This window comes from Sarcophilus harrisii, chromosome 1 (genome assembly GCF_902635505.1).
Source record: "Sarcophilus harrisii chromosome 1, mSarHar1.11, whole genome shotgun sequence".
In the NCBI taxonomy this organism is placed as follows: Eukaryota; Metazoa; Chordata; class Mammalia; order Dasyuromorphia; family Dasyuridae; genus Sarcophilus; species Sarcophilus harrisii.
The window spans coordinates 284,045,113-284,061,603 of record NC_045426.1 but is presented as its reverse complement, the minus strand read 5'-3'; the positions used below and the strand labels follow the sequence as shown (position 1 = coordinate 284,061,603).

Sequence of the window (16,491 nt, the reverse complement as noted above, 5' to 3'; positions counted from 1 at the left end):
CGATGCTTGTGTTCACACCTTTAGAGAGCTCATAAGTGTCTAAGTACTCAATGGAGTTCACACGTTTGGGAGAGGTCAGGGTTTAGAAAGAGATATCTGAATTCACACCTCCCTTAGGGACAGAGAGCACTCTGGGAGATAACCCAGAATCCCTCTCTCTCCAGAAGGAGTAGTTAACCTTTGGGAGATCATATATATAGGAAGCTCTTAGACCTTGAGAGAGTTTTTCTCCGGAACATTGACTGGGGTTGGAGAGGAGCACTCTGGGAGGAAGCCCATAAGCCCTATTTTAGAGACAAGAGATTCATTGCGTCTTCCAACTTGGTGCTGGCTGGAGCCTGAAGAAATCAGAGGCAGAAGCCAAGGACAAAGGTGCAAGATCTCTTGGAACCAAGCAGAGAGATAGGCTTCTGAGCTAACTGGGCTATATTGAGGACACAATAAAAGATCTGAACTTTTATCATCTGGCTGTGTTTTGGAAAAAGAACAACAGTATTGGAGTTAATTATTCTTTAAATGTTTGGTAGAATTCACATGTAAATCCATCTGTTCCTGGGGATTTTTTCTTATGGAGTTGATTAATAACTTGTTCCATTTCTTTTTCTAAAATGAGACTATTTAAGTAATTTATTTATTCTTCTGTTAATCTGGGCAATCTACATTTTTGTAGGTATTCCTCCATTTTAGTTTGTCAAATTTATTGGCATAAAGTTGGGCAAAGTAACTCCTGATAATTGCTCTAGTTTCCTCTTCATTGGTAGATAATTCTCCCTTTTCATTTTTGAGACTAACAATTTGATTTCCTCTTTCCTTTTTCTTATCAGATTAACTAAAGGTTTATCTAGTTTGTTGGTTTTTTCATAAAACCAATTCTTAGTTTTATTTATGAATTTATTACTATTTAATTAATTATTGATATTATATTATTATTTATTAATGATGTCATTAATTTATTAATTCAATAGTTTTTTGTTTCAATTTTATTGATTTCTCCTTTTATTTTTAGAATTTCAAGTTTGGTATTTGATTGGGGGTTTTTAATTTGTTCTTTTTCTAACTTTTTTAGTTGTAAGCCCAATTTATTAATCTTCTCTATTTTATGCAAGTAAGCCTCTACACATAAAATTTCCCCTTATCACCATTTTAGCTGCATCCAACAAATTTTGGTATGTTGTCTCATTATTGTAATTCTCTTGGATGAAATTATTGATTGTGCCTATGATTTGCTATTTCATCCATTTGTTCTTTAGGATGAGATTATTTAGTTTCCAATTTCTTTTTGGTCTATTTTTCCCTGGCCCTTTATTGAATGTAAGTTTTATTGCACCATGATCTGAAAAAAAATGCATTTACTATTTCTGCCTTTCTGCATTTGATTTTGAGGTCTTTATATCTTAATATATGGTCAATTTTTGTATAGGTTCCATGAACTGCTGAGAAGAAAGTGTACTCCTTTCTGTATCCATTCAATTTTCCCCAAAGATCTATCATAACTAGTTTTTCTAGTATTCTAGTTACCTCTTTATCTTATTTCTTATGTATTTTATGATTTGATTTATCTAATTCTGAGAGAGCCAGGTTGAGATCTCCCACTATAGTTTTGCTGTCTATTTCTTTTTGCAACTCTCTTAACTTCTCCATTAGGAATTTAGATGCTACAGCACTTGGTGCATATATGTTTAATATTGATATTGCTTCATTATCTATGGTACCCTTTAGCAAGATATAATTTCCTTCCTCATCTCTTTTAATTAGATCAATTTTTGCTTTTGCTTCAGGATGGCTGAGATCAGGATGGCTACCCCTGCTTTTTTTTTTACTTCACCTGAAGCATAATAGATTCTACTCCAGCCTTTTACCTTTATTCTTTATGTATCACTTTGCTTTAAATGTGTTTCTTATAAACAACATATTGTAGGATTCTGGCTTTTAATCCAGTCTGCTATCTGCTTATGTTTTATGGGAGAGTTCACCCCATTCACATTTACATTTAAAATTACTAATTCTGTATTTCCTGCCATGTTATTAACCCCAAATTATACTTTTCATTTTCCTTTTCCCCTTTCTCTTTTCCCCAGTATTTGATTATGAGCAGTACTTGCCTCAAACAGTTCTCCCCTTTTAGATATCCTCCCCCTTTCTTATACTTTTCCTCTTTTTCTTTCTATTTAGCCTACCTCTTCTCTTTTCCCCTTTCTCTTCCCATTTTTTTATAATATGGGATATGTTTCATGGTGAAACCAAATATATCTAATATTCTTTCTTTGGGCCAAATCTGATTAGAGTAAGATTCACACAATATTCATTACCCTCCCTTCTTTCCCTCAATTATAATATGTTTTCTTTGCCTTTTCCTGAGATATAATTTCCCTCATTTTACCTCTGCTTTCTCCCCCCCCCCTTTTTTTTCTGTCACAATCCCCGTTCTATCTCTAGTTTTCTTTATTATATTATAATAGTAAAATCAGATTATATATGTATTCTCAATGTATACCCTTAACAGAAATACAGTTCTCAAGAGTTTTTTTTTTTTTTTTTTTCTGTTTACCTTTTTGTGCTTTTCTCGAGTTCTATATTTGGAGGTCAAATGTTTTGTTTAGCTCTGGTCTTTCCATCAAAAATAATGGAATTCACCAATTTCATTGAATGTCCATCTCCTTCCCTGAAAGAAAATGCTCAGTTTAGCAGAGTAATTTATTCTTGGTTGCATTCCAAGATCCTTCACCCTTCAGAATTCCAGGTCCTTTTATCCTTTAAAGTGAAGCTGCTATATCCTGAGTAATACTTATTGTGGGTCGTTGGTATTTGAATTGTTTCTTTCCTGCTACTTGTAATATTTTTTCCTTGGTCTGATAGTTCTCAAATTTAGCTATGATATTCCTTGGGGTTTTAATTTTGGGGTCTCTTTCAGGAGGCGTTCAGTGAATTCTTTTAGGATCATTTTACCTTCTGTTTCTATGATATCCGGGCAGTTCTCTTTGATGATTTTCTGAAAGATAATATCTAGGCTCTTTTTTTCATCATGTATTTTTGGGAATCCAATAATCCTTAGGTTGTCTCTCCTAGATCTGTTTTTCAAGTCAGTTGTTTTCCCCATTAGGTATTTTCATCTTTTTCTATTTTTTATTTATTAATTTTTTTTGTTTTGCTTGACTGATTCTTGTTTTCTTATGAAGAGTCACTCACTTCCATTTCTTCAGTTCTAAATTTTAGTATGTTATTTTCTTCATTTACTTTTTAAAGTTTTTTTTGTATTTGTCCAATTGAATTTTTGAATGAGTTGTTTTGTTCTATGGAATTTTTTTCCATTTCACAAATTCTGTTTTTTAAGGAGTTATTTTCTTTTTCCATTTCAAAAATTGTTTTTTTAAGACGTTTTTTTCTTTTTCTGTTTCACAAATTTTGTTTTTCTGGGAGCTGCTTTCTTTTTCCAGCTTATCAAATCTACCTTTTAATGAGTTATATGCTTTTTCCATTTCACTATGTCTACTTTGTGTTGCCTTTTTCAAACTCTCTTGCAAGACTTTTATTTCCTTTCTCCATTTTTCTTCTAGCTCTCTTTTAAGATCCTTTTTAAGTTCTTCTAGGAGATCCTTTTGCGATGGGTACCAGGTTATATCACCTTTTGGAGCTTCATCTAGAGACAATCTGCCTTTACTCTCCTCAGGGTTTGAAATCTGTTCTTCTCTTTTGCTATAAAAGCTGTCAATTATTAAAGTCCTCTTTACTTTTTTACTCATTTTTTAAAAGTTAAGTTAAGGTCTGCCTTTAGGGTGGGAGAGGTTTTCCAAGGGACCACAGCTGCACTGGGTCAGTGTTGATTCACTCCTGATGCTGGGTTTGCCACATGTTGTCAGCAATGCCCCAGGGCTCTGTGCTGTCTGTTCTGGCATTTGTGGTCAGCTGTTTGTGCTTCACTGCCTCTCTCCTGCTTCTGATTGAAACAGATCTTTTCTGGTCTTTTTCTTCCCATAAATTCTCTGCCCTAGGACTTTGAACTGTTTGCACTGGCATTTGTACTGGTTGCCCTGGCTGCCTCCCTCCCATTTCCAATTGAAACACACCTTCTTTTGGTGATCTTTAAAATTATCTTCTGCTGATATTTTGTTGCACTCCCAATATTTGTGGGTTCTGCCCATCCATAGACTGAATTTCATAATTATTGTGAGGGTTGTAAAGAAGGTCAGAGAGAAACATGTGTCATCTTCACCATCTTGGCTCCATCCCCGGAAGTTGAAATCACTTTGACAGAAATTACTTTATAAAAATCCTCTGTTGGTTGATATTGAATAAAGTCACAAGGTGTCAGTGGTATGTGAAAGGGAAGAGAAGAAGAAAGGACCAAAGGCAGCTGGTTGGGCAAGAGGTCTCCAGAGTATAGGAGAAGGAGTAAGACAAATTGCCTCTTTCACAACTTATCTAGAACCAGTCCTGACGAATGTCATTTTAGGGTCAATATTCCTTTTGTGGTGTTGGAGCCTCCTTGAAACTTTTAAGAAGTAAAACAATATAATCTCTGTTATAATAATTGCTCTCATTTTATGACATTTTAATGTTTTAAAAGCCTTTTTCTACCTTGCTTCTTTATAAAACTTTAAGTATAACTGTGAAGCATGGAATTTCAGAATTGAAAAGAACAGATGGCTAGTTGGTATGATGGATTTGGAGCTGGAGGACTTGGTTTCAAGTTCTGACTCTACTACTTAATACTGTTGTGACTCTAAATGAATTCATTTGTCATTTATAAATTTTAAAACCCTGTGTATATTGGTGCAATATACATCCATTTTCTCAGACTGAACTTCCCTATCTGTAAAATAAAGAAGTTGAGCCAGATAATTTCTGTGATCTCTTCCAAATTCATGCTCACCTAGGCATGCCCATTTGTTGAAGAAACTAAATCAACAAAGAGGTAAGTGACTTTTTGATTTCATGTTTACTTCCAATCCAAAATTAGGAATATAGTTCCTCCTCTAGTATAATACTTTTCTAATTGAGCAGTTGCCAGTATTATATTTTGAAATTGCATTTATGGCTTTTTGCTACTCTATGATCTCAGGCTACTCTTCAATCCATATGTTGTTGAAGTTTACCCATTTGTTTGGAAGCAATTCTTTTAAAATGTTGGAGATATTTTCTGGACCATAGGTTCATTAAAACTTGTCTCTATACTTGTATGAAAACTGTTCATCCATTTAGTATTTTGTTGCTCTAAAGCACTCTGAAAACCATCCTGAAGCTAGGCTTACAATGAATGAGGCTTACAAAAAATAGCTAACTAAAGTTTAAACAGATATCTATCCACTGCATATGTGATGCTGATCCCTTTTGCTTAAGGCACAAATTTGCAGTGGAAGGGAGCACATTTCTTCCATAGGTTAGTTTAGAGATTATTATCCCAGCTGCTTTGCATTCATCCACTAATCTTTATTGTATTATAGAGTATGATTCCATTCTTTTCCTATCCTTAAGGTGCCATTACCATGGTGCTTTTATCTTGGGGGTCCAGGTTCTTTATGCCATACCCCTATGGGGATACAGATTTATCACTATGTGAAACAGACACTTTTATCACTTCGTGATAAAAACTATATGTAAAGTTTGAGGATGCAAGTTTTGATGGTCATCTTTTCTGAAGGTCTCTTCATCTTAAGAATGTATTCTGTGGCACTGCTCACCCTAACTATTTTCTCTGCCACCATAAGCTCTGGAGCATTCAACACTCCAAATTGAAAGAATTTCCAGATATGTCTAACCATTTCTATTTTATTTTCTACCACCACAGAATCAATAGAACTTGGAGGGGAGAAGATGCTACTCATTGCTATCCTTGGCTCAGCAGGGATGACTTGTTTGACTGTGCTGTTGGCTTTCTTGATCATGTTGCAGCTGAAGAGAGCAAATGTTCAACAAAGGATGGCCCAAGCCTTCCAAAATGTGGTATTGTGTTAACTATTTTTAAGTCCACTTCTATATTTAGAACATATAAGTACCTTTTGCTTTATAAATATGTTACAACAAATTTATTCTATTTTAACTTTCCAACAATTCAATTTATAACAATTCACCAATAACTGGTCCTTAAAAGATGTGGTAGTAGGCACTAAATTAGGTTTTAATCATACCAAGACAAAAATATTAAAGGTCCTGCCTTGGAGATACTTATATTACTGATCTCCCAGGTAATGAGAAGCAAATGAAAAAACAAAACTCTTTCCAAAATTCATAACCCTATATCAATTCTAGCAAGCATTCTTCTTATCATTATCATAATCATTATTATGGAGAAAAATATGGTACAAAGAAAAATAAAGTGGAATTAAATATTAACAAGTAAGAGATCCATGGAAGGCTTCATGGAGAAAGTAACATCAGAGCCTTGAAGAAAGACAAAAATGGAGATGAGGTGATATTAAGTACACTGAATTAAGATGTACCAATTTCAAGGAATAGATAATTATCAGATCTGGCTGGAACAGAGTTCATGAAGGTAAACAGTATAAAAAGAATACTGGGAAGATAAATGGGAGCCTAATGGGCCTAGAGGGCTCAAAGAGTTCAAACAAGCCTTATTTTTCACATTGACTTTGATTGATCTCACCCTCCCCAAGTAAATCTTCCAAAAGAAAAGAATGCTTAACAAAATAGTCAGCCTATAACATATTGAGTGATGTTTTACTAATAAGTTTTTGTCTTACTTTCCTAAGTTCATAATTTCTAATTTTCCAGAATTGCCTTTTCTAAGGTTATTAGAATTTCTCTCATGTTCAAATATCCTTCACACCCATAGTCACATCTCATGAAATTGATACCGTTTACTCCTTTGGCCTAGATAACATAAGTTGACTAGTATATCATCTTTTGTTAGTGTTCCTTCTCAGGAATTTTGTGTTGCATCCTGAAATGTTTTTAAGCGTGAGGCTTCCACTTTTCCAAAATTAGTAAATACCCTATTCTATTAGCTTTCCAAATTCACAATTGAGGAATGAATCACAAGAGTGGCTTAAAATGAGATACATAGATATACAGAGTCCCTTCCTTTCCCTTCATTAAAAGTTACTAGAAAATCGGTTGCCTGGTTCTGTGATTTTTATTTGTTTTACAATTAAGTTTTAGTCAGCAAAACACTCTAAGGGGGATGACTAGCAGAAGTGTGAAATGAACTAGGCCTCTGATAGTTTTGTTTCTCTGGAGGCAAGAATGCCTCACTTCTAGTGGATTCACAAAAGTAGCTAAAGGTGAGTGTATATTGTATATGTTATTTTCATTAAATAATCAGTGCCCCAGTTAGCTGTGCTTCTCACAGACCTGGACAATATCTGGTAATAATGCCCAGAATTCAGACATAATCCCTGTGAACTCAACTGAAACTTTCATGGAAGCAAAGGATACACATTTAAAGAAAGGAAACCCTGGATTTCTTAAAATACTGTGATAGTTTTTATAAGAGAGGATCATGAGGGCAGGGGCCATGCCATATCCAAACTTTTATTACCTCCAGTACTCAGTGATGTATCTTTCACACATATATGCTAGACATGGCTAGACTCACACAGTTGATAATCCATAAATATTTATTAAACACCTATTATGTGCCTTCAGGGAGCTTAAGACAAAAATACAAAAGGAAGCTAAAAGGGGGGTTAGAAAGCAAGTATCTGACTAGGATAATGGTAGAGAAATTTTTTTTCCATTTAGTTATAGTGTACTCTCTAGAGCCCCCAAATTGGGATGCCAGAGCTGGACTAGCTCTCTAGAGGATCTCAGAACCAACTTGAGTCCTTGGTCTTAGTGGAGGAGTGAAGGGGACCCATGAGGCTGGTCAAAGATGGAGTCCATTTATTTCAAGTCCTCTCAGCTCCTAAATACCTTAGTATGATTATATCACTACAGCACACTGAGCACATGCCAACTATAGAACCATTATATCAATTACCACATCACACTGCACAAGTGCTAAATATAGTAGCATGTGTTAATAAGCACTCTGCTATTGATAAGTTAATGCCTCCTTACTGTAAGTATCCTTTGCTTCAAGTAGAACACAGGTGGACCTGCCCTTGACTTCTCAGGAAGGATGAGACTCACCAAAGGAAGATGGGGAGCCAAACCAGACATTGTCATCAGGTTCTCTCTGGGCTGAAAGGTCTTATATGTTACCCAGAGTTCCCCCACTATCTGTGGTCCTCTACATTTAGTTAATAGTACTTTTTAATCTTATTTTTATTTTTAAAGCTTTTTATTTTCAAAATATATGCATGCCTCTAGGGACATACTTAGGACTAGGTTCTAGAATTCTTATCCCACTGCTGACAGTGCAATAACCTAACTGCAATGTACCTGAACTATAGATGGAATGGCCTTGAAACGATTTTCTTTTTGCAAAAATGTGGTCAAAAGCCCATAATCTATATACTCATCATGGGAAGGTCACAGGCTTAATGTGTTATAGGCAAGGAAAATAAAATCCTTACTCTGTGCAATCTGAGCCCTTTCATGAGCTGCATCTACCAGTACTGGGAATTATAAAAAGTATTATTCAAAATTATTAAAATATATTTGTTTCTAACAAAAAAAAATATATGCATGGATGATTTGTCAACAATGACCTTTGCATAGCCTTGTGTTTCAGATTTTCTCTTCCTTCTCCCCACTCCCTTCCCTAGATGGCAAGCAATCCAATATATGTTAAACATGTTAAAAATATATGTTAAATCCAATAAATGTAAAAATTTATACAATTCTCTTGCTGTACAAGAAAAATCAGATCAAAAAGGCAAATAAATGAGTAAAAAAAAAGAATGCAAGTGAACAACAACAAAAAGAGTGGGAATGTTATGCTATGATGGTGGAGAAATTAGTAAGAGATGTTCCAAAGTAGTGCAACCAAGTGAGAAATGAACTGAGCTTTCTTCTTAAATAGAGATTTGGAGTTCATAGTCCTACCTTCCAATTAGAAACATGAGATGAAGTACCATGTATGATCTTATAGGGTGATAAGTTTATCCCAATAATTAGCTTCTTGGGGCCTGGTGGAGAAATAAGTTAGACAAATCCCAAACTGATATAGCTAGGTGACAGATGAAGCTAGTAAATATTTGGGGCAGGATCTGAATTTGTCTTTTTGTCTCCAAGCCCAACATTATGGAAAGCAGCTCACAGTCATCTGGGATTGCTTATTGATGCATTCTACTCTCTTAAATTCCATGTACTTTTTTCCTGAGCTATAGAGATCCATTATCAACATTCCTGAAAATGGAGTCTAAGGAAGAGAATGTAGGAAGTTGCTAAAAATTTGGGGTGACACTTTGGAGTGACAGCTTATCAAACACCGGAATGTTATAGATTGGCCTGTTCAGGTCAGACAAGACAGATTCTCCCAAGTGTCAACATTCTGAGGACTTCCATCTAATCTAGGACAGGTCTAGGTACTTTGAAGACCTAGAATAGACCAAGTCCAATCAGATGAATTCCAATGAAGAATTAGGCAGAAATAGCAATGTGCACCAAAAAATCATACCTCAGGTTTTTCTGTTCTCACACTTTATTGATGATTTAATGATATATACATTTAAAGATTTATCAATCTAGATATATGTATTATATGTATATATATGTATTTATACATATATAATATGTATATATTCTATAAGTGAGGTGTGTGTATGTGTAGTGTTTATCCATAATTACCCAAACACCTCTCTAACAAGACATGCTCCTAAAATACTCACCGTAGAAATGACTTTGGATGGGACTTCTATGACCATATCACACTTTAACACTAGATTTCAATGAATCAATAAGTGTTAATTGTTAAGAACCTAGTATGTGCCCAAGACTATACTAGGTAGTAGAAATTCAAATCCATATGCAAATTGTACACATACAAGAGGCTTATATTCTAATAATGGATTTTACCTGGTACAAAAGAGGAGTATTTCAGGAATAAGTTTTTCAATTAATAATCTGGCCTTCCCACATTCCTTCCCCATCCAAGAATAGAAAGAATACTTACCAAAGGGAAAAAAAAAGAAAAGCTCTCATGTACGTTGGTTATGCATCTTGTCATTTCTTTTCCTTTTCCCAGAGGGAAGAACCAGCTGTGCAGTTCAACTCAGGAACTCTGACCCTGAATAGGAAAGCCAAAAACAACCCAGACCCCACAATCTATCCAGTTCTTGATTGGAATGACATCAAATTTCAAGATGTGATTGGGGAAGGGAATTTTGGCCAAGTACTTAAGGCTCGAATTAAGAAGGATGGGTTACGGATGGATGCTGCCATTAAAAGAATGAAAGGTCAGTACTGGGTCAAATATATCAAGTTCCCATTTGCTCAGGGTAGGTCAAAAATCCATCTTCTTGTTGAAATTTTCCTCTATATATTAACTTTCTTAGGGGATAAAAAAATTAGCCAAGTGTCATATTACTGTCATGTCAAACTGGAGGCAATATTTCCTTTCAAGTAAAAGTTATAATACTCCTGGAATGTGTTGGCCTGATATCTAGTCTCTAAATAGTCCAATTCAAGCTTTCTCTTTGAACTTGGGCACAAATGGTCTCAGTTGTTTAGAATGCACTCCCACCTTACCACCACCTCATAGAAAGCCTAGCCTCTTTTGAAGCACTATTTAAATGTTACTTCGTACAAGAAGCCTTTATTGTTCCTCCACCCTCCTCCCCAGGCCAGTCATCCTTCCTGTTGAAATGAATAATAGCTAACAGCATATAGTCATTTGAGGTTTGCAAAGCACTTCAAATTAATATCTCATCTGATTCTCATAATAGAGCTTTGAGGTAAGTACTATTATCCTAACTATTTTTACAAATGATAAAACTAAGACACAGAGAGGGTCACACAGTTAGTTAGTCGTTGGGGAAGAATTCAAATATTGATCTCTTGATTCCATATCTAGCATTCTATCTATTATGACTCATAGCTACTTTGGTTTGAATTACTTCTTATGAATTTTGTGTGCCTATGGACCTCTATGTAACATATACTGGTAGTTCCCTCTAACTGAAAGGTAACCTCTTAGAGAACAAAGATTGTTCTGTTTTTGTCTTTGTATATCCAGTGTCTAACAGCAGTGTACTTATTGTTTATTGAATTTAAGTGAATGTGGACAAATAGTCAAGATCCATTAACATGTTTTAAAACACTATGAGTTTTGGGTTCCTCACAAAAGGCACTAAAAACTATGAGACCCCTAACCCCAAGGGATGAATTCAGAGCAGTCATAATTTGAGAAAGTTTAAATCAATATCTTTCCTATTTCTTGGTAGGTGATAATTTACCTTCACTAAGAATGCTTGTTTCCTTTGCTATTGCTGCTCTGGTAATAATAATAATTATAATTTAGGGCTAATATTTATGTTTATTATGTGCTGAGCATTATTCTAAGAACTTTACAATTATAATCTCATTTGATCCTTAAAATAATCCTGGGAGATAGGTGCTAGTGCTATTCTTTTTCCCTTTTGACAGTAGAAGAAATCAAGGCATATAAAGATTAAGGTTGCTACCTTAAATACCTTCACTACCTATGCTAACCATAGTAACAATGTAGCTAGCATTTATATAGCGCTTCAAGATTTGCAAAGGACTTTATTATATGTTATCTCGCTTGGATCCTCACAACTTTGGTAATTAAGTGCTATTATTATCCCCATTTTATAGATGATAAACTAAGACAGATAGAGGTAAAATGATTTACCCAGGGCTACACAGCTAGTTAATGTCTGAGATTAAAGTTGATTTCAGGTTTTCCTGATTCCAAGTTAAAACACTCTATCCACTTGAAACTGAGCTGCTAGGTCAGATTGGTGGAATAAAGAAATTCATATCAACTCATTACTTGGCATCATTAGTTAAGAAGTTAAGAACTTTTTCATCCTAAAACTGCATTTTAAGAGATGTTGGAGACTAAAGAAATCTGTGGAAGTCTGGAAAGGTTTGATTAGCTATTTTATTACCTATTGCACCCACCTTCAATTTTTTTTTTTTTTTTTTTTTTTTGCTCATTTTATCTCAGTACAGGGACTGATTGTGTTATGTCTTTGTAACATCCCTTCACCATTCCCCATTTAGCACAAGATCTTGCACAGAATAGAAAAAAATAATAATAGAAGAAAAAGAAGAATAAGAGAATAATCAATCATACCTTCTTTCTCTTCATACCAAACTAATCATTCCCTAATGTGGCATAAATGATAGCTATTTGAGTTATAACAACTTAAGTAGCAATTTAAAGTTCTGTGTGCAGATCAAAAGAGAAAGGATGTTGACCACAGGAGACCAGTGTCGAGAAAGGCTCAGAGACATAATAGCTTCACTTGAGGCCAAACAGTTGGGAGGCGGGAGTGGTAACACAGCAATAGGACAATGATGGCTAGCCCAAGAAAGGTTGTGATATACATACCAGTGTAAGACTATAAGACTATACAGGGAGGAGATGTCCATTCTATTAAAGATGCTGCTTCCCCAAGAGAAGAAAACACCTGCCCCCATCTCTGCCCAGAAGTCAGTACAGTGATATAAGGCCCCTTTCACCAGCTATATTTGCTATCTGGCAAGGTTTCAAAGATGTGATAAAACTTGAATGTGGGAAACAAAATGATGCCACAGACTAACAAAAAATGAAGTCAGGACAAGTAGGATTTAGGAGAAGGTGGATTATGACAAATTTGGCTTTAGATAATAAAGAAATACATTTGGCTAGTAAATAATAAACAGAGATGGCCTGAAAAGCTGGAGATATACATAGGTCTGTCTAGAAAGAGAGGGTACAGCACAGTTCCCTTCTTCCCTCTGTAAGAACTGGCTGAGAAAGATGAATAAGCATAGATGTGGGGTGTATCCTTCTCTATTTTTTTTTACTTCACATGCCTAAACCAAATAACCATTTTTTTCTCCAATGCTATACTATGAATGAAAATTTTGTAGGGTGATGATAGTTGCAGATGAATTATGAAGTAAAAACTGCCATTTTATGAAGTAATTAAGTATAAGAGGTGAAGACAAGATAACAGGAAAGCTATATTACTAGCTCTTAAACTTTGTCATAATTTTATCTTCTCTTCTTATGATATAAAAAGGCTTGATGTCACTAGGAGTGAAATATATAGTAGCTCTGGGTGGTAGTATGGAGCCAGCATTTTATAAAGAAGAACTTTTTAATAAACTAAACAAATTTAACAAATCTGGGAAGATCCTATTAGAACTAGTGAAATCATTGTTTTAAAGTTGGAGGAAGAGAATCCTATAGTTCACAGAATCATCATTTCTGACTAAAGAAGCTATTGTTTGCCCTTTGCTCTTGAAAAGAACTGTGACATCAGGGAGTTGATGCCATGAGATGCAAGCTAATTGGATTTCAGTGAGGGAGGTCTGTGCAAGGCAAGCCTCAGTTTCTCCTCTGGAGTCATCTGGGTCCAGTAGCAAGATAGAGGTCAGGATGACTGGAGATATCCTTGGATAAAGTGGGAGACCTTGGCCTTTATTTCTTATATCTGATAACTTTATAAAGTAATGCAATGTTTTTACTTTGTAATCCATCTGCAACTGCCATCATCCCATAAAACTTTCATTCAAAATATAACAATGCTGAAAAAAAAAAGGTTTTTGGTTTAAGTATTTCAATCATGTTATGTCATTGGGGAGCTATTCAGATGTGAAATAAATTATGATGCCCAGGGTATCATTACCATCTACCTAGACTATTGAAATTTTCTTATTTTTTTTTTACTTTGATATTCTTTCTTTCTCCTTTATTCATGATATTGCCATCAGAGTAATCTTAGGTATAGATGTGACTACATCATTCCTCTGCTCAAAAACTTTCAAGTGACTTCTATAAAGGAGTTGGTCCTTGAAAGCCCAAAAATTAATCGGAGGAAAAAAAAATGCTTCTAATGAGATGAAACCTAGATTTTTTTAAACTAATAAACCATTTATTTGAAACAGACAAAAAGATATACACACTATTTTCTTTTATGTAGAAAGTGGACTATTTTAATTATAATAGTTTTTCTTTTTTGAATAGATTTCATCTTGGACCAGTCCCAGGACCTGCTTTTCATTTTAGCATTTTCATTTCAATAAAACATATGCATTCATTACACCCAAAAGAGTATAACCTGAATTTTGGATAATCATTTATGATTATGATATCCGAAGACACAGCAAAAACCCTCTTGCTCTTCCTACAGGATATTTCTTTTTTAGCTAGTTTTGATCTTTGTACAAACCTTTATCTTTAATTTCCTTATTAGCTTCTTAACACTATGGGATATTTACACAGACAAAAGTAGTCAAGTCAAATAGAGATGATATTTAAAGCTGTAAAGGGTTGGTAAAGGTGAGATTGTAGGGAGGGAAAAGAAGAGAGCGAGGAGAGGATAATACCCACACTACAGGGCTGAAAAATAGATGTCTCTGAGCCTCGGAGGGAAATCTAATAAGAGGCAGATATCACCTGTGTCAAAAGCAGTAAGAAGAATGAGGAAAAGTAGATGAAGGACATCATGGAGGATAAAAGTGGGGGAAAAAAGTCATTAGTTTCATTGATTCGGATATTATTATCGATCTTGACTGGAAAGTATTTCAGTTGAATGATTAGGGCAGAAGCCAAATTAGGTAACACTAAACTGATAGAGGAGTGTTGTTGTGTATACCACCATATAATATATATATATATATATATATATATATATATAAACACACCATACCATACATATATACATATACACACATGCAACTTTTAAAAATTTATTAGTTTAACTCTGATTACAGATTGAAGCATGCATTTATTTATTTTTTTTATTATAGCTTTTTATTTACAAGTTCTATGCATGGGTAATTTTATAGCATTGACAATTGCCAAACCTTTTGTTCCAATTTTTCCCCTCCTTCCCCCCACCCCCTCTCCCACATGGCAGGTTGACCAATACATGTTAAGTATATTAAAGTATAAATTAAATAGAATATAAGCATACATGCCCTGACAGTTATTTTGTTGTACAAAAAGAATCGGAGTTTGAAATAGTGTACTATTAACCTGTGAAGGAAATAAAAAATGCAGGCGGACAAAAATAGAGAGATTGGGAATTCTATGTAGTGGTTCATAGTCATCTCCCAGAGTTCTTCAGACCTCTAATGTGTAAACTCTTAAACATTGTTTCTATCAACTCTAATGACTTAACACCTTGTAAAGATTTGCTCTAATGTGTGAACCAATAAGCATTGTATCAATTCCATTGAGTTAACACTAGGATTCTAACATATACCACAATTTATTCAACCATTCTCCAATTGATGGGCATCCACTTAGTTTCCAGTTTCTGGCCACTACAAAGAGACATGCCACAAACATTCGTGCACATACAGGTCCCTTTCCCTTCTTTAAGATTTCTTTGGGATATAAGTCCAGTGGTAACACTGCTGGATCAAAGGGTATGCACAGTTTGACAACTTTTTAAGCATAGTTCCAAATTGCTCTCCAGAATGGCTGGATGTATTCACAATTCCACCAACAATGTATTAATGTCCCTGTTTTCCCACATCCCTTCCAACATTCCACATTATCTTTCTTTGCCATTCTAGCCGATATGACAGGTATGTAGTGGTATCTGAGTTGTCTTAATTTGCATTTCTCTGATTAATAATGACTTGGAGCATCTTTTCATATGGCTAGAAATAGTTTCAATTTCTTCATCTGAGAATTGTCTGTTCATATCCTTTGAACATTTATCAATTGAAGAATGGCTTGATTTCTTATAAATTAGAGTCAATTCTCTATATATTTTGGAAATGGGGCCTTTATCAGAACCTTTGACTGTAAAAATGTTTTCCCAGTTTATTGCTTCCCTTCTAATCTTGTTTGTGTCAATTTTGTTTGTACAAACACTTTTCAATCTGATATAATCAAAATTTTCTATTTTGTGATCAATAATGATCTCTAGTTCTTCTTTGGTCATAAATTCCTTCCTCTTTCACAGGTCTGAGAGGTAAACTATCCTATGCTCTTCCAATTTATTTATACTCTCATTCTTTATGCCTAGGTCATAAACCCATTTTGACCTTATCTTTTTTTTTTTTTTCTTTTTTTTTTTTTTTTTTTTTTTTAATTTAATAGCCTTTTATTTACAGGATATATACATGGGTAACTTTACAGCATTAACAATTGCCAAACCTCTTGTTCCAATTTTTCACCTCTTCCCACCCCCATTGACCTTATCTTGGTGGATGGCGTTAAGTGTGGGTCAATGCCTAGTTTCTGCCATACTAATTTCCAATTTTCCTAGCAATTTTTGTCAAATAGTGAGTTCTTATCCCCAAAACTGGGGTCTTTGGGTTTGTCAAACACTATATTATTAAAGTTATTGGCTGTTTTGTCCTTTGAACCTAACCTATTCCATTAATCAACTACTCTTTTTTTTTTTTTTAATTATAACTTTTTATTGACAGAACCCATGCCAGGGTAATTTTTTA

General features: G+C 34.6%; 1 protein-coding gene across 1 annotated transcript in view; it reads left to right on the top strand.

Moving 5' to 3' along the window:
• Positions 1 to 16,491, top strand: part of TEK (TEK receptor tyrosine kinase) — a 151,413-nt gene that overhangs the window by 107,671 nt on the left and 27,251 nt on the right. Inside the window, exons 14-15 of the mRNA XM_031943319.1 lie at positions 5,786 to 5,940; positions 10,088 to 10,298. Of these exons, the coding sequence (XP_031799179.1) occupies positions 5,786 to 5,940; positions 10,088 to 10,298 (366 nt within the window). The remainder of the gene's footprint in view (positions 1 to 5,785; positions 5,941 to 10,087; positions 10,299 to 16,491) is intronic.